The 24,819-nt window shown below is 55.9% G+C and overlaps 2 protein-coding genes across 8 annotated transcripts in view; one reads left to right on the forward strand and one right to left on the reverse strand.

Moving 5' to 3' along the window:
• The first annotated feature begins 2,357 nt into the window (after positions 1 to 2,357).
• On the forward strand, positions 2,358 to 21,507 carry SUN2 (Sad1 and UNC84 domain containing 2). The gene is made up of 18 exons (XM_025881570.2): positions 2,358 to 2,579; positions 5,262 to 5,420; positions 6,218 to 6,408; positions 6,778 to 6,915; positions 7,517 to 7,612; positions 8,025 to 8,118; positions 9,103 to 9,173; positions 11,780 to 11,904; positions 13,763 to 14,017; positions 14,408 to 14,485; positions 14,899 to 14,942; positions 15,475 to 15,619; positions 15,975 to 16,196; positions 16,503 to 16,587; positions 17,013 to 17,128; positions 17,276 to 17,443; positions 17,780 to 17,872; positions 19,812 to 21,507. The coding sequence occupies exons 2-18, from the start codon at positions 5,299 to 5,301 to the stop codon at positions 19,923 to 19,925; spliced, it is 2,157 nt and encodes a 718-aa protein (XP_025737355.1). The 5' UTR covers positions 2,358 to 2,579; positions 5,262 to 5,298; the 3' UTR covers positions 19,926 to 21,507.
• A 1,147-nt stretch (positions 21,508 to 22,654) lies between these two features.
• GTPBP1 (GTP binding protein 1) overlaps positions 22,655 to 24,819 on the reverse strand; it is a 24,902-nt gene continuing 22,737 nt past the window's right edge. For 3 of the 7 annotated variants that reach the window (XM_073882753.1, XM_073882756.1, XM_073882755.1), the window contains exons 12-13: positions 23,500 to 23,797; positions 22,655 to 23,062 (exon numbers count right to left, since the gene is read on the reverse strand). In XM_073882753.1, coding sequence (XP_073738854.1) covers positions 22,914 to 23,062; positions 23,500 to 23,797 — 447 coding nt within the window. In that variant the 3' untranslated portion in view covers positions 22,655 to 22,913. Of the gene's footprint in view, positions 23,063 to 23,499 lie in introns of those variants that run through there. The other 4 variants (XM_025882101.2, XM_025882100.2, XM_073882754.1 and 1 more) reach the window with 3 other exon arrangements.

Here is a 24,819-nt window from a genome sequence, read left to right on the forward strand (position 1 = left end):
GGGCGGCGCGGCGCAAACACGGGACACCCGAACAGTGAAGCCAAGAATTTCTCCCGGCTCTCACTACTTTCCTGTGGCTGTGGTAACAAGTCGGCACAAATTTAGGGACATAAGCAACAGAAACGTATTCTCTCACAGTTCAGAAGACCAGAAGTCTGCAATCAAAATCACTGGACCCGAAACCCAGGTGTCAGCAAAGCCGTGCTCCCTCCCGAGGCTTTAGAGGAGAAGGGGGTCCTTGCCTCTTCCAGCTTCTGGGAGCAGCCAGCATCGCGCGCCCCATGACACCATCGCACACAATCTCTGCCTCCGGGGTCCTGCTGCCCTCTCCTCTTCTCCTCTCCCTCTCTCTCTCTCTCTCTCTTTTTTTTTTTTTTAAAGATTTATTTATTTGAGAGAGTGAGAATGAGAGAGAGAGAGAGAGTATATGAGAGGGGGAGGGTTAGAGGGAGAAGCAAGCTCCTCGCTGAGCAGGGAGCCCAATGCGGGACTTGATCCCGGGACTCCAGGATCATGACCTGAGCCGAAGGCAGTCGCCCAACCAACTGAGCCACCCAGGCGCCCCACCTCTCCCTCTCTCTTAAAGAACACTTGTAATTACATGTAGGGCCACCTTAATAATGCAAGATAATCTCCCTTTCTCAAAGTCCTTCATTTAATGGCGTCTGCAAAGTTTTCGCCGCTTTCACTCACATGCACAGTTTCCAGGGATTAGGACCTAATATCCTTGGGGACATTATCCACCTTCTCGGGGCCCCCAGAGGCAACACGGTTTAGGAGGGACCTGCCTCCAGCCGGCAGAAGGCATGCCCCAGGAAAGGGTCCTTCTGCTGAGATCCTCGGAGAGTGAAACAGGCCTGCAGGGGAGATGGTGAGATACACTCGGCTGGAAATGACGAGGACAGGACCGGGGAATTAAGTAAGTGCCCAGGGGAGAAGGTGTCAAGAGAGGCCCCTGGGAAGCTGGCCCTACATCTGACTTGCGTTCTCATTTCACTCATTCCACGGTCAGCAGATAGTGAGCCAGCCCTGTCCTCAGGGTCTAACCCTTGTCTTCAGGATGCTGCAAGCGCAGGTGAGGCCCCCCTCTTTTCCAGGGGGAGCAGTAGAGGCCCAGGAAGGCCGGGTAGTTTTTGTCTGGAGTGCTAAGTTGTTAGCCCAAGGGCTTCACTAACCCCCCACCGCCCCGCACCTTCCTGTCCTGTCTCAGTAATTTTGTAATTTCTTGTCTCTTCCTCTTGGTGCTTTCTTTAATAGTGAAATAACCACAGTTACCCTTAGAAGAACTTGCACAGGAAATGACTCCTCCCGAGCTGTGCACTTGCTGCATCTGTAAAGTTGGCGGGAGGCGGGCTGCTGGAGTCTGGCAGCATTTGACCCGCTCAGTATCTATCTATCACACGAATCTGAGTGAGGGAGAGGAAGAGGTAACCAGCCTTGCCTTCTCGGTATCAAATGTAGCAAACTCCCTCCTTAAACTGGAGAAAAACTAAAAAAACAAAACAAAACTGGAGAAAAACTTCTGCAGTGAAACTTGGGGGCCCTGGGAGCAGACTGGGAAGTGCCCGAGCCTCCTGCCATGTCTGGAATCCCAAAATCAACCCTAAAGCGGAAAAATCAGACTTGGACGTGAAGAGAATCTCCTAATCTCAATTCTGCCTCTTTCTAGCTGTGACTTTAAGCAAATCCCTTAAAACCTCTATGAACCTATTTCCTAATCTCTAAAATGGTTGTAGAAATGCCTGGCTAAAAGGACAATTACGCATGCGCCAGGCGTTTAGCAAGCCTTCAACGATCCACTAACAATCCACTAAGGGCTAACTATCGCTACCCCTCCAGGTGGGCCTGAGGTCAGGGGTCTTCTACTCTCCTTGCTCCCCACTTCCTGGGCCATCCTCAGAGAGGCTGTGTCTCCCCAGTCACCCGATGCCTTTAAGGCCCCAGCACCCCGGCCTGCGGAGTAGGCTTGCGGGACGCTGGGACGCCCCGGCCGGAAGGCCACGGGTGGGGTGAGGCGCACGAGGCCGCGCTCGGAGCCGGATCAGGTTGTTTTGAGCCGCCAGACCGGGAGTCAAGTGAGCAGTCAGGCCCGACCGGGCCCCCACCTGCCGGCTCCAGCAGCGTCCTCCAGCGGCCCGCCGCCGCCCCCGCGCCTCCCACGCGCGGACTCGGGGCAAGGCGCGCCGGGCCACCACCCCCCCACGGCCCACGCGGTGGGCGGAGCAACCGGGGCCTTTGTGTTCAAACCGCCCAATGGGCGGTGGCAGTGGGCGGTGACGCGGGCGGGGCCTGGCCAATGGGCCGCGGCCTGTCAGCGCTGATTGGCAGGCGCACACATACACACTCGGCCACGCGCGCGCCGGCCGGCCCCACTCGCGCAGCGCGATTGTGCGCGGGTCGCATTGTCTGCCGCGCCGTCCCGCCCGCTGGCCTCGTCCCGCGCCGCCGCTGCCCGCGCGCCCCGGGCCCCTCACCGAGCACCGCTCGCGGGATTCCGACGCGGGAAGGGGGCGCGCCCGGGCGGCGCAGCGGGCCTCGGACGCCCCCGGCCCCGCACGGAGCAGCCGCGGCAGCAGCAGGTAACCGCCGGCCGTGGGCCTCGGGCGGGTGGACGTGCCGGGCAAGGGTATGTGGGCCGGCCTCGCCCGCCTCCCCGCGGGCCGCCGACTCCGGGGTCATCGTCGGCCCGCTCCGGCCAGGGCCGAGCTGCCCAGGCCTGGTTCTTCCACTCCGGGCCAAGCTGGGCCGGGCTCCCGCCCCGCCCGGCGCACGCCCCTGGGCCGGTCGGAAAGGGCCAGCGCCGTGCAGGGGGGCCAGCCGCCCTGACTCATCTCCGCAGCCCGCCCACTGGCCAGCTCGGAGGGCGGATGTCTCCAGGCGGGACTTCCCCGGGCACGACCTCCCCGAGAGGAGGGGAGCGAGAGCCGGGCCACCTCAGACCGGCCCAGGGCAGTGCCTGTTTTCGTGCCAGGCAGGCAGTTTCCAGGGACAGGCAGTTCCCTGCCTCTGCCTGTCAGACTCTGGGAATAGGAGGAAGGCCCATTTTGTTCCGTTCTTTAAAAAAAGAAACCAAACACATAGGAGGCCGGAGTGTGACTTAGAACAGAGTGGCAGGGAAGGCGCGTGGTTGGTTAAAAAAAAAAAAAAAATCAAATGTCTGCAGGTTCAGCCCGGAGAGAAAATGAGGGGAGAAGGGAGTTAGCACCTGGAGCGTTTTACAGGTCCCACGAGGGAAAGTAGTGTGAAAACGCCCCGTGGAAGACGGCCGAGATCTAGGTTAAGTCTGAAGACTGGCTGGTTACTGCCATATAAGTTTGTGGAGGGGGGTGTGGGGGAAGGTGGAGTTGAGAAAAGGATGTGGTTCGGCCCAGAAGTGGGGAGGGATGTTGTGTTTGAGGGTTTCTTAACTAGTGTGTGTGTGTTGGTGAGGGCGGGGTCTATTCTGATATGCAGAAGATTTGAGCTCCTAGAGGCTCTTGTTTTGTTTTGGAGGATTCAGGCCTTGACCTTTCTCATCTTCTGAACCCAGACTCAGTTGCAAACCGTTTCGTGATACCAGGACTACAGGAAAGACTGGGAGGGCGGAGGAGGGGGCTGCTGACGGTTTTCACCACCCCCCTCCCACCCCCCCACCCCCCACACCTCCGTCTGAATATTTATATTCTTGCCAAGAGCGGCTTGAGTTGGCAGAAACATTGTTTTGTTTCTGCCCCAGGGTGAAGGCTTCCTTCCCTTCAGCAGGCAGGGGTTAAGAGGAGGAGCCTATATGGGCATCTGGAGTTTTCAGGTGGGGAGGGCAGTCGAGGGGGTGGAATTACCTTATAAGGAGTGGAATATAGAAAAGGACCCAGGCCAACTTCCTGCTTTGGCTACTACCAATTGGTCCCTTTACCAACACCGGCCTAAAACCACGGAGGGATGCTAGGTGGGCATCCTACCTGGGAAGACGCCAATAAGACCAAGACATGAGGCTGCTTGTTTTTCAGAAGAGGACTTTCTAGATTTTTCCAGCTGGACTAACCAGAACTTCTGGTTTCCACAGCCTTGAGTTGGGAAATATTGGAGTCTCTGCTCTTTGTACAGCATAGGGACCTAACAGTGTAAGGATCACCCAGGAATATTAGAAGTGATAATAAGTCAAAAGTACTGGGGACTCTTGAGTGGGTCTAAGTGTAACAAAGACTTTGTAACATGGGCAGGCAAAGGCACCATGTTGAGACTCCTCACATCGGTCATCTGAGATTTTGAATTTGGGTTTTTATATTTGGAAGGCTTATTCATCCTCCTCTGGTTATCAAACGCTGTCTTTTGCCTGGTCTCCTCACCTTGGCCTCCTTTGAGTCCTCGATATCAATTTCCCAGAGCCTTGATTCCCCACCGCATGTGCTGACTTGTTCCCTCCGGCAGAGATTGACCGAAATCCTACACTTGTCAGATCTACGCTCAAATCCTGAGTCTGTCATTCATAGGCTAGGTGACTGTGGGCAAGGTCACCCATCACCTCCGTGTGCCAGGGTCCTCCCTTGTACAGTGGCAGGAATGGTACTTCCCATGTTCACAAGGATCAGAGATGGCTGTGTAAGGAGCCAGTTACCTAGGAGGCATTTAACACAGCATTCTGTCCTCACCATCACCATCCTACCAGGACGCACTGCTGCTGCTGCATGCTAATCACTGAGGGGACACAGCATGCAGACCCCTTCAGGATGGAGGTGGGGCTTACCAGGAAAAAGGTTTTCTCCAGTCCAAGTTGGATTGGCGCCTTGAGTCAATGAGTATAACCACAAGGAAGAGAAAGCGTGTCCCCTCGAAGAGAAACAGTTGGAACGAGCGCACACACAGCTCTAGGGGGAGGGCAGCATGGTGGGACGGCTGGACTGGAGCGTCTGGGCGAGGCAGCAGCGATCAGAGTCATCCAGTTAGCATCTGTCGGGTGCCTGTCATGTTCGATGTGCTCTGCTACGTGCCGAAGGTTGCAGAAGGTCCAGGTCTGCCTCTCAGGCAGCTCAGTGTCAGGTTAACTGAAAACTAGAAAAGCCTGTGGAAAGCACCCAGAGAGGCCACCTGCGTACTAAGTGAGCCCGAGGCTGGGCAGGGACCGCAGCAGGGTGGATGCCGGCAGATGCTTAATAAATGCCCCACGTCCCCACCTCCCAGGCTGGGTTGAATGCACAGGGGGTGGACTGTTCCCTGGGAGCCAGGTCCCCAGGGAGGAGCTGAGAACAACCGCAGGCCTCACATGTCCTCCTTTCTCTCCCAAGAGTCTCTCCAGGGGGAGGGTCCCCATCCTACCTCGTCATGTCCCGCCGAAGCCAGCGCCTCACGCGCTACTCGCAGGGTGACGATGATGGCGGCAGCAGCAGTGGAGGGAGTTCGGTGATGGGGAGCCAGAGCACCCTGTTCAAAGACAGTCCTCTCAGGTAGGGGATTCCCGTGGGTTGCGGAGAGCTCGGGCAGGTCTTCCTGTTGCCATCTCAGCGGGCAGAGATCAGATGCCCATCCGGTCGAGGGGGAACCTTCACACCTTTGAGGATGCCAGGACCCAGCACTGCCGCTTCTTCGCCCCCTGTTGCAGGCCAGGCTGTTGTCCTCATGTTCAGAGGACAGGCCGTGGGGAGAGGCAGCTTCAAGAACAAGCCAGGCCAGAACCCCCAAAAGTGCAAGTGGGGTTCACAGGAGCCCCTTCTGCTATGGATAGGTGTGCCCTTCTGACCCTCCGCCCCCGACCCATGTGTGCTGTCTGTAGGGCTTCAGCCCGGCCAGCGAAGCCGCCCAGGGGAGGACCAAGTCTGAGGGGCAGAGCAAATGAGCTGAAGCAGGTGCCCGCCTCATCCTGCCCGGCTGGCAGATACGAGGCCCAGAGAGTAGCTCGCGAGGCTTTGGCTAGTCCTAGGAGGCCAGGTCGGGTTGGTCCGGGCTTTCAGTGGGTGGTAGAAATTGCTACTGCTTTAGGAAGCACGAGAAGAAACTTTGGCTTTAAAGTTAGGGACCTGGATTTGAATCCTGACTCCATCACTTAACTGCTGGTGAGATTTAGAGCTAATGGGAGTCAAGAAAGCACCTGTGGTTAGCACCGGCAGGAGCCAGGAAGCTGTTGGTTGCCTAGCAACAGGGCTGACCCACTCACTAGAGGCGGGCAGAGCGGCTTGCTTCCCTATTCCTGGCTGGGCTCACCTGCCTGTTCCCGGCCTCTCCCTGCCTGGCTGACCTCCCACAGGACCTTGAAGAGGAAATCCAGCAACATGAAGCGCCTCTCCCCAGCGCCCCAGCTGGGCCCCTCCTCCGATGCACACACCTCCTACTACAGCGAGTCAGTGGTCAGGGAGTCCTACTTTGGCAGCCCCCGGGCCTCCTCCCTGGCTAGGAGCTCCATCCTCGACGACCACCTGCATAGTGACTCCTACTGGAGTGAGTATCTGAGACCTTTGGCCTGGGGCTTTGCTTTCTTTGCTTCCAGTGGAAACTTAAGGTCCAAAATCTCCCCCTGAGTGGTTTCCTGAGCACTGCTGGGCCAGAGGAGGGGCTCCCCATCTTCAGAAACCCTTAGAAGGGGAGCCGAGTGTCTGAACTCGCAGGCCACATCAGACAACGAAGTGGTCATGGAGCTGCTCCAGGCCCAGAGACCCTCCTGTGGACCCAGGGAGCTCGGGAGAAGCGAAGGGCAGTCCCATCTGTCCATCAGAGATGCTCCTCAAGGTGTCCCCATGAGGCCGTGTGGCATAGCCTCCTGGGAGTAGCTCTCGGCTCCCAGAGAACCCCGCGTTCTTCCCTCCGCAGGTGAGGACTTGCGGGGGAGGAGGAGGAGGGGTACGGGTGGCACGGAGAGCAGCAAACTCAACGGGCTTGCTGAGAAGAAGAGCTCCGAGGACTTCCTGGGCTCTTCCTCAGGCTACTCTTCTGAGGATGACTTCGCAGGTAGGTGACGCCTCGGGGATACACTCCAGCAGCTCCTGGGACTGCTGGGGCGGGTGATGGGGGAGGCCCAGGGAATGTGCCCCCTGACCGCCTGAGAGATCACAGTATCCGACAGGCCTCTCCACAGACCAGCCGTGCATCCCCACCCCCCGCCCCCGTGCCACCACAGCACCCTGAACCCGGGCCGGGGGGACCATTAACACACCGTGACTGCCCTGTCCCCATCAGTCTGAGCAGCCTGTGGTCAACTCCATTGTGTTTGACTTGTTTCCAGCCAGTACTTAACATGGGGCTTCACACAGAGGAGGGGCTTGGCCCCTTTAGTCTAGTTCTGAACGATGGTTTGAAGGACTGCTGGCGAGGAGAGGGGTGCAGATGAGAAGCTCAAAGGAAATAAAATGTCAGAAGCCTCCCGCTTCATTCCTTTCACCGATGTTTACTGACCTGCTGGGGGCCAGCCTGTGCGATGCTCTGGGGATGCAAAGGAGAATGATAGGTGGTCTCAGCTCACAGTCTAAAAGAGACGACTAATAGGCAGTCTCCGTATCCCTGGGCCCGTAAAAGTGAGGACAGACTGAATGTGGCCTCTCTGTCCCTGCAGGATACTCGGAGACTGACCACCGTGATTCAGGTTCACAGTTAAGGAACGCCGTCTCCTGGGCAGCCTCTTGTTTCTGGACGCTGGTCACTTCTCCAGGTGGGTCCTGGCTATTCTGTGCATGATTATTTCCATTCTCTACAGCAGTCCCTTCTCCCCGCTTCTCCCTGTGGTTGGGCAGCCCACTGAGAGACCATAGCACCATCAGGGAAAGCTCGTTCTAGAATAATCACTGGAGACCAGGAGCCATAGTAACACCCTAGCATCCTCGGGTGGAGGGGCAGGAGGGGCAGGAGCAGCTGCGGAGCCGGGTGGAGGGCGTTGGCAGACTAGGCAGGTGGGATCAGAGGAACGGGGTGGCCTCAGACAGGACAGAGGTGCTCTGGCAGCTCAGGGGGGGGGGTGGGGGGGGGGCAGAGAGGGCGGCAGGTGGACAGAGCGGTGCTCTGAACCATGACCTGCAGGCCTCTGGCTCAGGGTGACACTTAGGCCTTGCTGGTCCCTCTCGTAGGCCGGCTCTTTGGCCTCCTCTACTGGTGGGTTGGCACCACCTGGTATCGCCTGACGACAGCTGCCTCTCTTCTCGATGTCTTCGTCTTAACCAGGTGAGTGAGACCCCCACTTTGACAATGAATCCGGAAGCCCTGGGACGGAAGGGACCCATAAAGCTCCTAAACCCCTGGATGTCATCTCTCTGAAGGTGGTTGTCCCAGTTTACGGGTGGCTTTTATCAGTGAGCAGGGAGCGGACTCCCCAGAGCCCTTCTTTGCCTGACAGATGATGGGACTGAGGCAGGTGTTTTCCAAACCAATAGCTCGCTTCAGGGAGTATTCTGGAATTACGGGTTCCTGTTTCTTAGATTCTTCCTGCTAAATGCCAGCCCCGTCTGGCCACTTCTGTATCTGCCGAGCCTGGCCTTCCTCCTGCTGGTCAGGTTTTAGGCTCCCGCCAACAAATGGTGTTGCCAAGAAAGTTCAGTTTCCCTCCTGGCCCCGTGGCAGTCTAGAACCCAGTGTTCTCCGAGGTGTGTTCAGAAGCCAGGAATAGGTGCTGTGTGAGGATGCTGTGGGTTTATTTCCCAAGTCCCTGAGCCAGCAGAGCCAGGAAAGAAGACTGAGCCAGGAAGTCCGGGTCCTCCTACAGCTGTAGTCCTGGCTGGCTGGCCGGCCAGCTGTGCTGAGAGGGGCAAGGATGGATCTGTGTCACCAGAAGAAGGTTCCTCATTTTTCTAAAAGAAAACATTGTTTAAGGAGTTCTGTATTTTTTTTTTCCTAGAATTGCTTGCTTAGAGGATCTCTGTATATGAAAATTTCAGGTTTTTCAAGACCCCATGTTTTTTTAAATAACATCAATAAAATTCAGAGAGTCCGAATTCTCCCCATTATTCCAAGACCTGCAGGTAAAGCTCTAAAGTGTCCAATCCGGCCCTGGGGAGATGAGACACTTCCGGGCAGCCCCCTCCAACTCTAGTGTAGCACTCAGGAAAAGCCTCTGCAGACTCCCCGGGGGGATAAAGAGGCCCAAACGCCCTCTTGACGCCGACGCTGCCCCCCCCGCACCCCCCCCCCCCGTCCCCCCCTGTGGTCCAGGCGCTTCTCGTCTGTGAAGACATTCCTGTGGTTCCTCTCGCTGCTGCTGCTCGTGACCGGCCTGACCTACGGTGAGCTTGCCTGGGGCTGCAGGGGAGGGGTGGGATGAGCATGCCTGGCTGAAATGGCGCTGGCGCGCCAGAGGGGCGGGGCAGGGTGTGGGTGGGGGCTGGCGCTGAGCAGAAATGTGAAAACCAGAGGGACTGTGATGATCTACAGGAAAGGGAAGGAGGCAGGATGAGTGGGGTCAGACTGAGCCTGGGCAGCTCCCAAGCCCCAGGCCAGTCCTGTCTGGCTCTCCTGGGTCCTCACTGACCCATGCGGCATTCTCAGGGCGCCCAGTGGGTGAAAGGGGATATGCCCCCGTCCACTGACCTGGTCCTGTTTGGGGAGCTGCTCTGGACTGCCTGGCATGTCTAGGGCATTCTTGGAGCCACCTGGCTCAGGACATGCCCGAGTACAGGAGCACTGGGGTAAAAGCCAGGATCTTGACACTGTTATTAGTAGTCCTTTTCCCTCCATTTGAAAGCAGGACATGGTCTGGGTGAGTGAATTCTTCTTACGACGTCAAGTTCAATCTTTAACTATCTTTGAGATCGAAACAATAAAGTAGTAAAGAGAAGCATGCTCTTTTATACTAATATAGCTCATTTATAAGGTGCTTGATTGACATTGTTCCAGTCTCTATCCTAGGACTATTTTGTGTGTTTTACATAGTTGTAATAATGTTTGTATATATTTTGTGTTCAGCTTGTAATCTGACAGTATCATAGGAGTCTCACAATTCCATAGGAGTTGCCTCTATGGCCCCCAGCCTGTTTTAATGATTGTACCAATCTACAATTAATTGATAGAGACCATGCTTTATTTTTTTTTTAGAGTTGATTTTTTAAAGTTTTTATTTATTTATTTGAGAGAGAGACACACACACAGATCGAGTGGGGAGGAGAGGGCCACGCAGACTCCCTGATGAGCAGGGAGCCCAGTGTGGGGCTCGATCCCAGGACCCTGAGATCATAACCTAAGCCGAAGGCAGATGCTTAACGGGCTGAGCCACCCAGGCGCCCCTAGAGTTGGTTTTATAGGTTTAGCATCTACTCAACTTGTATTTATCGAATAGCAAGATAGAAAATTTTTCCAAGTGTTGATTTCCTTTTTGTTTCCTGTTACAGGAACAGCTTGTTCATGTCCAGTGGAAACTGGGCATCACCCTTAAAATAATAATGATCCTTTACAATTGTATAGTGCTTTGTTCATGAGTTACCTCCGATAATTTGAGTTTCACCACAGCCTTGTGGGGTTGATGGAGCTGATGTCCCAGCAGCATCTCTCACGAAGAGATGCGTGTGGAGAGTCTGAAAGGCGGGGGGAGTGGCCCGCTCCGGGACGGGAGTGCAGGAAGTGAGGCGCGTCCAGAGGGACTGACTGAAAGCCTGGTGGGCGTGTGATTCCCGCTGCGCTTGCTCCCAGCCAATGACTGAGTGGCATGTGTGGTCCTACCCGGATGGAGACGCATGCAGCTTTTCAGGTGTCCTCACCACCCCCACACACACATGCATGTGCACAGCTCAGGAGTAAACACATTGCGGCAAGCAGATGACCCCTAAAGCAAGATGCAAGTGTCACTGTAGCTGTAGTGCCCTCTCTTAGCAGGTGTGTTTTAGTGATTCTCAATCACAGTAGTCCATGAGAGTTACCTGGGGAGCTTGTTTTTTTCTTTTACATAAGTAGGCTCCTTGCCCAGCATGGAGCCCAATGCTGGGCTTGAACTCATGACCCTATGATCAAGAGTCAGACACTTAACCAACTGAGCCACCCAGGTGCCCCTCCTGAGGAGCTTTTAAGACTCGCCCACAAGGGGGCGCCTGGGTGGCTCAGTCGTTAAGCGTCTGCCTTCGGCTCAGGTCATGATCCCGGGGTGCTGGGATCGAGCCCCTCATTGGGCTCCCTCCTTGGGGGGGGGAGCCTGCTTCTCCCTCTCCCACTCCCCCTGCTTGTGTTCCCTCTCTCGCTGTCTCTGTCAAATACATAAATAAAATCTTAAAAAAAAAAAAAAAAGGCTCACCTCCAGGGACAGTGCGGTGGCTCAGTTGGGCATCCAACTCTTGGTTTCAGCTCAGGTCATGATCTTGGGCTCGTGGGATCAAGCCCTGCATCAGGCTCCGCGCCTCTGCATGGAGTCTGCTTCTCCCTCTCCCTCTGCTCGTCCCCCAACTCTCTCTCTCTCTAAAGTAAGGAAAATCTTTCACCTCACCTACAGAAGGATCCCCCAGACCAGTGAATTCATGCTCTAGAGAGTGGGGCCAGATACTGGGTATTTTTTAAAAGCTTCCTGGGTGATTCTGATGGACATTCGGGAGTGGCCTCTGGTTCTACCCCTGGATCATCCCTTGCTTATTATAGCCATGTTCTCTGAGTTTTGCCATCCAGAGAAAGATGAGGGTTCCTGAGGAATGTGAGAACGCATATACTCTGGGACTGTCGGGTGGAAGTTACCGCCTCAGAGAATGATGGGAACCTCCATTCCACCATCCCTCCATCTCTTCCAGAAGAAACGCAGCTCACAGGAATGAGACAGGCTGCTAATAACCCGTGTTGATTAGGCCACCCGCTTCAGCAGCTTGTGCCTTCCTGCTTGTGGCCACTGGCCTGATAACCCCCTCTCCTCTGTGTACAGGCGCTTGGTATTTCTACCCGTATGGGCTGCAGACATTCCACCCTGCGGTGGTTTCCTGGTGGGCAGCGAGGAGCAGCGGCAGACAGCAGGACGTGTGTGAGTCCAGAGACTCCTCCCACTTCCAGGTGAGGGTCTGAGGGTCGCAGGTCCTCCCTCTGCCTGTGTTTGTAGTTGATTTCCCTGCCCTTACACCTTACATACAGGGCTGAGAAGAGGTGCCGTCCTTGCTGATAAACTGCCTTGTCTCCCAGGACACCCCTTCCTCTGTTTGGGCTGCAGGTACTGGGGGAGCAGTTTGCTTGTGCTTAAATAGGATTTCAAACTGTGCCAAAGTTAGTTGCTGTCTTAAGCATAGAAAACTGAAGGAAAAAGAATGAGACCAATCGTTTTGCCTACTTTTGTTCCTTTGTAATATAATTTCATAAATATTTACTAAGCATCTTCTACGAATAAGGTGATATGTTGGTCAGTTACCAATTACCACAAGTAAATCACCCCTAAAATCAGTGCCTTAAAACTACAGGCATTTGATTAGCTCACGAGTCTGGGGCTCCTCTGGGTGGCTTCTCTGGGTGGCTTCTCTGGTCTAAGCAAGGACTGGCTGGTCTAGGCTGGGCTCCCTTGTGTGTCTGCAGCTGGCTGTGCACCACATCTGCTTCTCTCGTCCAGCAGGCTAGCCTGAGCTTGTTCTCATAGGAGCTGACCATGGTTCCATGAGAGCAAAATCAGGCCTAGATTCTGAACTGTCGCTTCCACCACATTCTAGGCCGAAGGCAGTCTCAAAGCCAGTTTACATTCCAAGAGGGGGACACAGACTCCACCTCCTGATGGGAGCACCTGCAAGGCCACACTGCGCAGGGTGCGGATACAGGGAGGAGGGTAGAATGGGGGCCAGTTTTGCAGCCCAGGCTGTGTCCTCAAGGAGCCTGCAGTCCAGTGGGGGTGACAAGTGCCCAGATAACCAGAATATGTGCATGTGACAATGAAAATTTAAAATTCTTTACTCCCTAAATATATTTGAATTTTGCTTGCATCTTGCTGAATCTAATTGAGTAACACGTGTTTAACCATTTATTTTGGTGGATATTACTTTCCTGATCATCATGTTATCATTTCATAAAATAATAACCTATTTTGGCATTATAACTTTCCTTTTTGTAATCATTTGTAAAGATGTTAAATACAATTTCAGGACCACCTTTTCTGTGCAAAGGGGGAGTATATCTTTGTACTTGCTTACATTTGAGTAAAGACATGAATGAAAATTGTTGCTTGGTTTGGGAGCAGGTGGTGGTTGAGAGCACCAGGTGGATAGGGACACAGGTTAGAATAACTTCTGTTTGCTTTTTGAGTCCTGTAAATGTACGGCCTATTTAAAATAATTTTAAAAAATCAGAAGCAACTTCCACGCTTAGGAGCTTCCTGTCTTTAACCAACAGCTGACAGATTATATCTTCCTTTGGCAAAGATTTTTGTTTTTAAGCCAGCAGGTTTCTAAAAATTCATAGCATTCTATCAGGTGCAACCCTCAAGTCCAAATGACTTCTATTTCCTCTGTGGGCCCTCCAGTTAAAGAGAAGAAAGAAAGCCTTTTCAAATTATTTTGTCTTTTAGCCCTAATTCTCTTGGACAGACTTAGTGGGAGCTGCTGAAGTCAGCAGCTGAACCCCTCAGCCCCTCGCTCTCTGGCATGCGCACCCATGTAGCAGAGGGAAGGGGGCTGGGGTCAGCCCGGCAGGCCACCCAGTCCCCTGCGGCTCCCTCCTCGCTATGTCCCTGCTCACCTGGCCCACACACACTCCTCCTTGGGGATCAGACCCTTCCAGGCCTCATGTGTCCGGTGTCCTGTGCTGCATGGTCACTACACATCAGCAGCCTTATGGCACCCTGGCTCCCTGCTGGCGTCCTCCCCTACCTGCAGGGCACAGAGCGTCCTCTGTCACTCACCTCCGTGGCTTTTCCCTCCCCACCCCACCCCACCAGGCTGAGCAGCGCATCTTGTCCCGGGTCCACTCTCTGGAGCGGCGTCTGGAAGCTCTCGCTGCTGAATTTTCCTCCAACTGGCAGAAGGAGGCTATGCGGCTGGAGCGGCTGGAGTTGCGGCAGGGAGCCGCTGGCGGGGGAGGCCACGTGGGCCTGAGCCAGGAGGACACCCTGGCACTTCTGGAGGGACTGGTGAGCCGCCGTGAGGCTGCCCTGAAGGAGGACTTCCGCAGGGACACCGCCGCTCGGATCCAGGTCTCTGAGCGGGAGCGGAGTGGCATTTGGGTGGCGTGGTTGGGTGTACGGGGTGGAGGGGCAAGGCCCTGCACACCCTGACATGACAGAGACAGCAGTGTGTCACTTGGCGGTTACCTTCTCTAAGCCTTAGTTCCCTGTAAAATGGAGGCTCTTGTGTTTACCCTTGCACCCCCACCCAGTCGTGCGAGACCGTAGAGTGCCTGGCACAAGAGGTGTGCAGTAAGATCCAGGGAGTCTTGCATGTTCCCAAGGAGCACTGGAGAAGAAAGGCCAGGAGCTGAAGCTCACAGTCAGGCCTGGTTCAAGTTCCCATCTGACCCCGTACTGGCTAAGTTCCCTCTGCCTGTAAATCCGGAAAGTCCTCAGCCTCTCTCCTCTGTCTGATAGGAAGAACTGGTCACCCTGAGAGCAGAGCATCAACAAGACTCTGAAGACCTCTTTAAGAAAATTGTCCAGGCTTCCCAGGTCGGTGGGGCCCTTATCCAGTTCAGCATCTGCTCTTGGGCTGAGACAGCATGGCTCTCCCGAAGGGCCTGCTTAGACACCAGATGGGGTGGGGGTATAGTCCCCTGACTTCTGCGGAGCCCAAACCCACAGGCTCTGGAATGCTTTGCAGGGATGCGCTGGGGCATGCTTGAGGCAGGGGGGCTTTCAGGAGGTCTGTTGTGCTGAGTATAACATGCCGAGTGAATGAATGAATGAATGCCGAAGTGTGCCAGCAGGGAGACTCTCGTAAGGACCCTGACCAGGAGGTGTTTAAGGTCTGCTGGGGTGGGGCTGTGGTGAAACAAAGACTCCAAAGGGAACAGATCCTGCTCCCGGAGACCGGTTGCTGCGAGCTTGGCATTTGTTCTATCCGTGCTTTCTTCCCACGATAGGAGTCTGAGGCTCGACTCCAGCAGCTGCAGTCTGAGTGGCAAAGGTAATGGGCACTGCCATCTGGCCTAGGCCTGCTCCTCCCCCGCCCCTTCCCCCCACACCCGGGCAGGCCTGGGGAGCAGAGCCCCAGAGCAGAGAGGGGACGGCTGAAACCTAGCTCAGGAACACCTGCTTAGAGCCTGTCAAGAGAGGCTGGGTATGGGAGGCACTGCAGGAGAATTGGGATTTGTGGGTTTGGGTGTAGACGTGCCATTTTTTCTGTACACACTCATGTAGGCTGCCTTCCCCTGCCCCAGACATCCGTATGTGTGGAGGGTGGGAGAGGCTGAGGCAGAGTGAATTATGGACCTGGGGTTAGAAAGGGAACAGGGTAAGAATGTATTCCTTGGGATAAGCAAACCAGTTCGTAGGCGCCGGGGCCATGGTCCCCAGGTGTAGGCCTTGCGTGCACCTGCGGGTGATGAGCACACATTTCTCTTGGGAGCCAGCGAGGGGATCCTCTTGTGTTCCTCAGCACGGCCTCACCCCTCACCAGAGAGCCAAGGCTTACTCTTTTCTCCTCTCTTCCGGAGTAGGATGACCCAAGAGGCCTTCCGAGAGCACTCCATGAAGGAGCTGGGGCGGCTGGAGGGCCAGCTGGCAGCCCTGAGCCTGAAGCAGAGCTCGGTGGCAGACCAAGTGGGCCTCCTGCCCCAGCAGCTGCAGGCCGTGAGGGATGACGTAAGTTGGAACCACCCAAGTCCCCTGCTGAACACCCTGTCCTCTGAGGGCATCTGTCCTAGGAGCCCATATGGCAAAGAGCCTGTTTGTCCCACCGGCCCCTGCTTGGGACCTGGCACAGATGTTGGCTTTCTTTGACCGGAGTTCTTCTGGTTTTGTTTTCAGTAACGTGGAGGGTTGAGCATAACTCTTTCCTCCATGTGGGTTAGCAGGATTTGCTGGCCCGGCCCTCCCCTCCCAGGCTTGTGCTCCTTCCCTACCCCTTCTACTCAAGCCAGGCACCACCCTGCCCTGGCCTGGGCCACCAGAGCAACACTCCCTGTGAGCCTCTCAGAGACCTTTTTTCGGTCCCCAGGTGGAGTCTCAGTTCCCCGCCTGGGTCAGTCAGTTCCTTCTCCGAGGTGGAGGAACCCGCACGGGGCTCCTTCAGCGAGAAGAGATGCAAGCTCAGCTGCAGGAGCTGGAGAGCAAGATCCTTGCCCACGTGGCTGAGATGCAGGGCAAGTCAGCGAGGGAGGCCGCGGCCAGCCTGGGGCTGACGCTGCAGAAGGAAGGTGTGATTGGGGTGACAGAGGAGGTAAGGACTGTGTGGCCCCTGGAAAAGCCCCACCCCCAACACGGTGTTCTCTTCCCGGGGAGCCACAGACCTGCACAGTCCCAACACTGCCGGCTTCCTGCTATGTTCCAAGGCCTAAGGGACATGTGAGAGGCTCTGATGTTGGCTTTGGGGCTGGTGGGAGTGGGGGCGGGCGGACACCTAGGGAAGTGGCATGTGTAGCTGGATGCCAGTGTGTGGTGCAGGATAGGAGGGGCCCCTAGTAGTAGGGGCTCCAGGGTGGACAAGTCTGCTCCTCCTGGCAGCCGCCCTGGGTGCTTCTTTTAGCAGGTGCAGCGCATTGTAAACCAGGCCCTGAAGCGCTACAGTGAGGACCGCATAGGGATGGTGGACTACGCTCTGGAATCAGGAGGTGTGTGTGCACTCTTCCCCCCTTTGCAGAGCCTTTGTCCTGCTGCTGGCCAGGTCCCCGTGCTGGCCGGCCCTCTGGCATCGGCCGGGGCAGCCATGTTGCTAGGCGAGTGGAGCTTGAGATCAGCACACATCACTCACCACGAAGGCAAGTGAAGAAGCTTAGGGGAAGTCTGGATGAACTGAACACCACTGTTGGCCAGGGAGAGGCTGACGTTTACAGTTATTCTGTAGTTGGATATAGTTGGAAGTACACAGACTAGGCCCGGGGCATCTGCCCTCCATCCTCAGAGAGGACATGGCAGTAGCCGTCCCCACCTGGGTTCCCTGGGCTGGTGAGATGCACTGGTGTCTGGGTTACCCACCCTCCCTCCCCTGCTGGGGTCCAGCTCCAGGTGCCCACACTGCCTTGCTTTCCCGTCTTAGGAGCTAGTGTCATCAGCACCCGGTGTTCCGAGACCTACGAGACCAAGACGGCCCTCCTCAGCCTCTTCGGCATCCCCCTGTGGTACCACTCGCAGTCACCCCGGGTCATCCTCCAGGTAGGCACCCAAAGAGGGCAGCGGCAGGGGTCCCAAGCAGTCACCTGTGCAGCTGGGGGCTCCCGTCCTGGGGTCAGCAAAAGCTGTGCTCAGGGTGGGCTATCTTTGTCACCAGCCCTACGCTGACCCAGCTTCCTTCCCCTCCAGCCAGATGTGCACCCAGGCAACTGCTGGGCCTTCCAGGGGCCCCAGGGCTTTGCCGTGGTTCGCCTCTCTGCCCGCATCCGCCCCACTGCTGTCACCTTAGAGCATGTCCCCAAGTCCTTGTCGCCCAACAGCACCATCTCCAGTGCCCCCAAGGACTTCTCCATCTTTGTGAGTACCTGTGGGGGGCCAGGGAGGGCTACAGGACCCTGTGAGGCTCTACCGAGGACAAAGCTGGGATCTGTTCTTTGGCTGGGAAGAAAGGAGCAGATTTGGAAGAGAGCAGCAGGGTGGGAAATGGTACCTCAGTCCCAGTTGTCTTAGGCTGCACTGGAAGAAACCGGGTCCAGGGCTCAGGCCCCCTACAGTCTCAGTAAGGCTGCTGCCTGATCTGCTAGTGTGGGAAGGGACCAGTATGGGAACAGGGAGGGAGAACATTCCTCCCTGGGGGGGCAGGGGCACTTGTCTAGTGCAAGATCTTCTCTCCATCCCTTGTTCTCTTTTCAGGGGTTTGATGAAGACCTACAGCAAGAGGGGACACTTCTCGGCCAGTTCACCTACGACCAGGATGGGGAGCCCATTCAGACCTTCTATTTTCAGGTACAGGACTCTGCTATGCTAGCAGACGTGGCACGCTCACTTTCCCATCCACTCAGCAGACAGTTTGAGCACTTACCCTGGGCCGGGCACTGGGGGCTCAGGGCAAGAAAAAGTGCAACCCCTGCCTTCCAAGAGCTCAAGGTAGGGAACAGGGACAGCTGTCCAAGTGGGACAGGAGAGGCACCACCTAGATGTCAGCACAGGGGAGGGTCCCATCCCAGACAGGGAGCATGGAAAAGGCTGCCCAGAAAGGGCAGTTGTCTGAGGGTGATCCAGTTGGACCTCGGGGGGTGCAGCATGACTAGGGCACACAGGGAGGGCACTTGCCTCAACCCGAGTGGGCATCAGTCTCCCAGGCCCTTGTTAGATATGCAGATTCCCAGTCTCCACCCCAGGAGATAGGCTCCCAGGTTCCAACAGCCCTAAGGAATCAATGTTCTTTTTTTTTTTTTCCCAAAGATTTTATTTGAGGGCGCCTGGGTGGCTCAGTTGTTAAGTGTCTGCCTTCGGCTCAGGTCATGATCCCAGGGTCCTGGGATCGAGCCCCTGCATCGGGTTCCCTGCTCCATGGGGAGCCTGCTTCTCCCTCTCCCACTCTCCCTGCTGGTATTCTCTCTCTAGCTGTGTCTCTCTTTGTCAAATAAATAAAACCTTAAAAAAATTTTTTTATTTGAGAGAGAGTGCACATGAGTGGGGCGGGTAGGGCAAGAAGAGGGAGAAACAGACTCCCCTACTGAGCAGGGAACCCAATGCAGGGCTCGATCCCAGGACCCTGGGATCATGACCTGTATCCGAAGGCAGCTACTTAACCGACTGAGCCACCTAGGCGCCCCAGGAATCAATGTTCTAACAACCAGATGACTGCTGTGCAGGGGGCTTGAGAGCTATACCAGGGGTGAAGAATTGGATGAGGTGGCAAAGGGACAGTGGCGGGAAGGGAGGCCGGAGAGAGGCAGGCCTGGCTACCAGGCCAAAGACTTTTGGCCCTGATGGGCACTGCCATGTTTTCGGCAGAGAAGTGACAATACCTTGTGGTAAGATCACTGTGACCATGTGGAAATGATGAATCTAGGGGACAAGACCAGTCAGGAAGTGGCTGCAGAGAGAGGGTGTGAGGAGGGAGAGGTGGATACACAGTTGGGAGGCCAAGGGTCAGGCTGGACAGAAGTGGGGAAGGGGTAAGAAAGGGATGGCTTCCAGAAGTGCCAAGAGGCAGGCTAATGTGGGGGGGGAGGGCTGGCCACCAAGTCTGAGGCACCTGTGGGATGGCCCAGTGGAGGGATCAGGGGAACTAGACACAAAGACTGAGCGGTCAGCTCCAGGGTGGTAACTGAGCCAGTGGGGTGCTCAGGGATGGGTGTAGACTGAGCCTTTAGGAGAAGGTAGAGGACAAGAGACTGTGTGGAAGGCCAGAAGGAGACAGGAAGAATAGGAAAGCACTGTGCCTACTGGCATCAAACCAGGGGAAATTTGCTCTGAAAGCTCACTCAAAAATTGTGGCTTTTTGAGCAAAGAGAACCAGAGGCCTGATGAGAACTTGAGAGAGAATAATTCTGCCTAATTCAGAGTAAAAGGATTCTTTTCCGGCGTCAACATCTATCAAACCCTCCACAAAGGTAATTCTGTCCACTGACAGTAATAGCTCCTATGAATCTGTCAGTTTGGGATGAATTTCGCTGGTCCTCAGCTACACGGCCGTTTGGATGTGGCTGTGGGTCACTGGCCCCTGGAGGACCTCTGAAGCCCCTGGAGCTCCTTGGCTCATAGGCTGGAAACTGCTTCATGGTCTGAGGACGGGACCTTGGAAGCCCACTTCTCTGTAGAGGTCGATGGGGGGGGGGTGTGCATCTGACCCTGGGGGTGGCTGTCTCCCTTCCTGCCCTCCTGTCAGTGAAGTTTGAGGACTTGGCCACTCCTAACCTCTTCTTTCTCTACCCAGGACACTAAAATGGCCACATACCAGGTGGTAGAGCTACGGATCTTGACTAACTGGGGCCATCCCGAGTACACCTGCATCTACCGCTTCCGGGTGCATGGGGAACCCACCCACTAGGCCTTTTCTGCACTGCGGCCAGCCAGCTGGGAGTCCAGCCCCTCTCAGCACGTGCCCCCTTCTCTGGGAATGGGAGAGCAGCACCCTGCCACTTCCCCACATGCTTGACCAGCGCACGGACTTCCAGGAGCAAGAACCCCTGGCCCGATGGAGCTGAGAATATATAGGGCTTTCCTAGCAGCAGGACAGCTCAAGGTGGACAGCAAGCTCCAGTGTCCCTTTTCTTTGTCCTCCTTGTGCCAGGCATGGGGTGTCTACTTCCCCCTCTTGGGATGGTGTATATATGTAGCATATCATGGGGGATTGAAAGACAGGGAGAGAGGCAATGAGTGGACATGTTCCAGCAAAGGTGGGTGTAACCTGTCTGCCCCTTAAACAGGATGGGGGCTGGCACCCAGGGAGCTGCTGTTGGTAGGTGTGTGAATGAAGCAGGTGCCAAAGCCGTGGGTGGGCTATAAGTGAGGACCTGGGGCAAGTGAGCTGCCCTCATCCACAGGCAGGGAAGTGAGGTCCTCTGGGAGGAAAGTGCTTGTGGTGCAGGTTGGGATTGAGCCCCAGTCAGGAAGCTCCTTGTACAGGGCAGCTGGGCTCTTCCAGAAGTCTAGTGCCATCAACCTAAGGGAGCTTGACCCATGAGGTCCCCCAAAGGCCTCACTACACTGTATTTGGTCTGGGTCACAGTGGGCCCTTGAGCTTCCCATGCCCTCGAGGGTCTGGCTCCTATGAGCCTCTGAGGGCCCGGGGGGCCAACCTGTAGGATTCCCACTCTGCTGGGGCTAGTTGCTTTCTCTCTCTCTCCTGATGCTGGGACCGGGGCCTACTCTGCTCCCCGTTCCTGCTAGGGCCTACCTGTGCCCCAGAGCAAGCTTGTCACATTCCCCCAGGGGGAAGGGAGCCTAGACCAGTTTTTTGAGGCCATAAGCAACTGGGGTAAGCTTAAAAGGGTGAGGAGCAGGGTATTCCCTAGGCTCTCGGGATGGTCCAATGAGTATGATGGTAACATTCAAGGTGTCATGGTGGGAAGAGGTCTGTCTACTGTGGGCCCCCATCCTAGTCAGGCCCCTGACTATAAGGGCCCTGATCCTCAGCTACCCCCTTGAGACTCTTTCAAGCTCTTGCTCAGATTGTTTCCTTTCTGGCTCATTTTCTATGGGGGGTGGCATTCAGGGGTGGTGGGCAGCGGGGAGATAGGGCTTTTAGACCCAAGCAGGCCTGCTGTATTATGTATATATTTTTCAAGGTCTGATTTTTAACTGAAAAGCTTTGGGCTTGATTCCTAGCCCCGTTCTGTGGGGCACTGGCTGATTTCAGTTCCTTGTAACCCAGCTGCCGCGAGGGGCTGCTGTGGAGGCAGGTGCCCCAGGAGCAGGGCTGAGCCCCAGATGGGCTCGTAGGGGAGGAAGCTGGAAGGAAGAGGAGGCCCAAGGCCACCTCTGGTCCTCTGGCAGTGGCCCCATCCCAGATAACCAGGTTTCGTTTTCCGCTCTCCTGTCACAAATGCTGCACTATTGGCTCTGAATTTTTTATCTCCACATTCTAATTTATGCCTATGCAAAAAAAAATAAATTATGCCCAGGATTCATGGCGTGTGTAGTTTTTTATCTGGCCCTGGCACCGGGACTCTGCTCTTGGGAAGACAAAGAGAATGAACTCTGAACCAAAACAATGCCCCAAAGACTTACCCCTGAACTTCAGAAACCCAGGCTTCTCCACTAAAACCCAGCTGGGATGGGGCAACGGGGCTTGAGGCTGACCCTACTCTGGGATTCTGGGCTCAGGGGAGAGAAAGGGCGATGAAGAAAGAAGGGAGGTGGCTTTATTAGCCCTCCTAGACATCTCAGTAGGAAGTGGGCAGCTTTGCCTGCCCCTCGGTGTCACTTGAGCAGAAGGTAGACAAATTTACCTGTTTCACTACTGACCACGTCTGCCTTCAGTGTGGGACTGGACTCCACTGTGGGAACTGGACATTTGTCCCTTGTACCTGTGCTGGGATGGCACAAGAAGGGTCCCCTGAAGAGCCAGAACCTGCCAGCTCAGAGGAACAGGTCCTGGCCCTTCCCTGCCAGTATGTCCCCAGATTCAGTGCCTCCAATAAGCTGCCTGAAGGGCCAGGGGTGGTTCCACAACCACACTTTCCAACATACTCTGCTCCTGACCATGGCACCTGACCCAGGGCTGGTCCCCACCACATCTGAGAAAACAGAGGCTGGGATGGGTCAGAAGGGTAAGGGTTAGGGATAAACTGCCAGAGGAGAGGGTACCAGGTGCAGTGTAAATCCAGCCCTGAGGCCTTGGGCCAGTTAACCCCTCACCCCCCTCTATGCCAGGAAAGAGCTGGTCCTATGGCTCACCCCCAGTGACCACTCCATTTTCCCTACTTAACACCTGCTCTGCATCTAGAACGTCTTTCAACAAAGGAGCTATCCCCCAGGTGCACCACTAAACGAGTGCCTGGAACTTACCACAGTCAGGGCTCAGTGCCCCTGGTTGTGCTCTCCAGGCCAGACTGCCCGTCTGTACGTGTTCAAATCCTCCTGACCCCTCAAGGCACAGCTCTCACCCCATTTTCTCCATGCCCCATGCCCGCAAACCTGTGTTTCCCCCTGCACCATCGCATGGTCCCATTCCCTTATTCTGTGCCAGGGAGCCCAATGAGCCAGAACAGGGGTCCTAACCGAACTAGACGCCACAAATGCTAGCTGTACATACAAAAGGGTCAGGATCGGTCATTCGAGATGATTAACAACTTTATTCTTTATCAGCTATAAAAGGGCTGGTGTTTTGTTCCAAAGTGAGAGTCGGTAGGGCTGAGACCCGTAGAGGACCTGTGGAGTCCCTGTTAATGACAGTAAAACACTATTCAGTCAGCCCCTGCTAGCAGGCACGGGTCTGGTGACCACCAAGATCCAAACCAACCTCCTGCACGTCTGAGGGCAGAGGCCAGGGTGGAGACCACAGCTTCCAAATGTAAAGAAAGTGGTTATGCTCTTAGGGGCAAAAGAGTTCAAACAAGGTCCCCACCCTGGTGAAGTCCTGTGGAAACATGGGCTCCACAGCACCTGCCACGGGGACAGAGAGCAGAGGGGTGCTCAATGCTGCAGGCTTCCTCTTGCGAAGGTACCAGTGGGCGGCAGCCCCTATAAGCAGGACCAGAGTCAAAAAGCAAGAAGGAACTAGCACACAAAGGAACAGGCAGGGGCCCAAGGCCACGGGGCAGAGTGGCTGCCTACTGACGGCTGGGGCTGAGGGCTGGTGCGGGCATGAATGTGCCCGCTGGTGGCGCTGCTCCTCCGAGCTTCAGTCGCCCTAACCAGAAAAAGGGACCGCCACCTCTCTCCTAGATGGCAGCTTCAAAATCAAAGCGCCTAAGTGAGGGAGACATCCAGCAGACACATGTCAATGCCCCCTTTCTCCCTGCACGCCTGCCCACCGCCCCGAGGACCTGGGAGCCGGCGCGTGGGGCAGCAGCATGGGGACCGGTCAGCGGCGCCTCCCACAGGCTGGCACATCAGAGCCTCACCACACGCTCTCTCACTGAACCCTCACAACCACCACGACACAGGCATTTGTTTACCTCTTGCTCTAGATGAGGAAATAGGTTCAGGGAAGACTGGCAACTTGTCCCGTGTCACATCTGCCAGAGGAGCCTGCATTTTGAAGCCACACGTGCCTGAGAGAAGCTGGGCTCCTCCCGCCCCTGCCCTGCCCCACAGCTGGGGGCTTGGGGGCAGGCACAGCCAGCGCTCCCCGTGGCGGCACCTCCACCTGGGGGGCCGGGGCAGGAACAGGACACCGTCAACTTGGAACAAACTTTTATTTCTTGTGCTGGTCTGGTCAGTCCATGGCCATGGGTCAGTGGTAACTGGAAATAGCTGGAAGGAGGGGAGGTGAGGGGACCAGGAGTCCAGAAGCAGGAAGAATGGAGGACGGTTGGGGATGGGAGGGAGGCTAGGCTGAGGAAGGACCCAGCCAGCTGGGTGTCTGTCCTGGCTAGAAAGAACACATCTCCACCCACCAGTCCACCCTAAACCCAGGGGTTCCGGCCACAGCTCGGGCCAGGCTGGTCTGGGCCCCACACTGCTGTCGCTGGCCTGAGTGACCCCGACCCCGACCCCACCCCCACCCCAGGCAGTGAATCTTCCAGAGGGATTAATGGTCTGTGCTGGGCCTAGAAGAATCTTTTTCACTACCCTTACCTGCCCTTCCCACAACCCAAATGGGGCTTCCGAAACTGGGGCTCAGGCCCTTCCCTGTTGTGCTCCTGTAGCAGCCATGCTGGGGCAACATGGTGGGGCTGTAGTGGGGAAGAAGGGGTTCCAGTCCTGGCCTGGCTCAGAGGAACACCTCACACCCCCACCAATAGGAGGTGCTGGTGAGCCGGACCCAGAGCAAGCCAATCCCAGTCCAGGTCATCAGTGCCCCAAGGCCCAATAAGATTCATAGAAAGTTCAAGGGCCAGAGCCCCCAGCTCAAAATCAGCACAATGGGAGTTGCCCTGGCCTGGCCAGGCAAACACAGGATTGTCTCCAAGGGGAAAGGAAAACCACCAGCTGTCTTTGGGTCAGTGGCAAGGGTCAGAGTTAGGGGCAGGGAGGTTCCTACAATCGAAGTGCCACTCCCCTCCACACATCTACAGGCTACAGCTTAAGAGATTTTGGCATTACCTGTTTTGGGGCTTAAGGCAGGGGGGAAGGAGGAGAGAGAAAAGGAGGCCACCACTCTCCATTCTGCTAAAAGCCCCCCAAGTCCCAGAAGGAAGGCTTCCTGCTCTGGCAGCAGCACTTACGAAGCCCCTAAGCCCCGAGTCCGGCTCTGTGGAGGGCTCTGGGTGCAGAGGAGTGAGCACAGGGGAGGAGGGTGAGCACAGGGGAGGAGGGGGAGGAGGGTGAGCACA

Source organism: Callorhinus ursinus, unplaced genomic scaffold (genome assembly GCF_003265705.2).
Source record: "Callorhinus ursinus isolate GAN/ISIS: 27379988/994484 unplaced genomic scaffold, GSC_fseal_2.0 scaffold48, whole genome shotgun sequence".
NCBI lineage: Eukaryota > Metazoa > Chordata > Mammalia > Carnivora > Otariidae > Callorhinus > Callorhinus ursinus.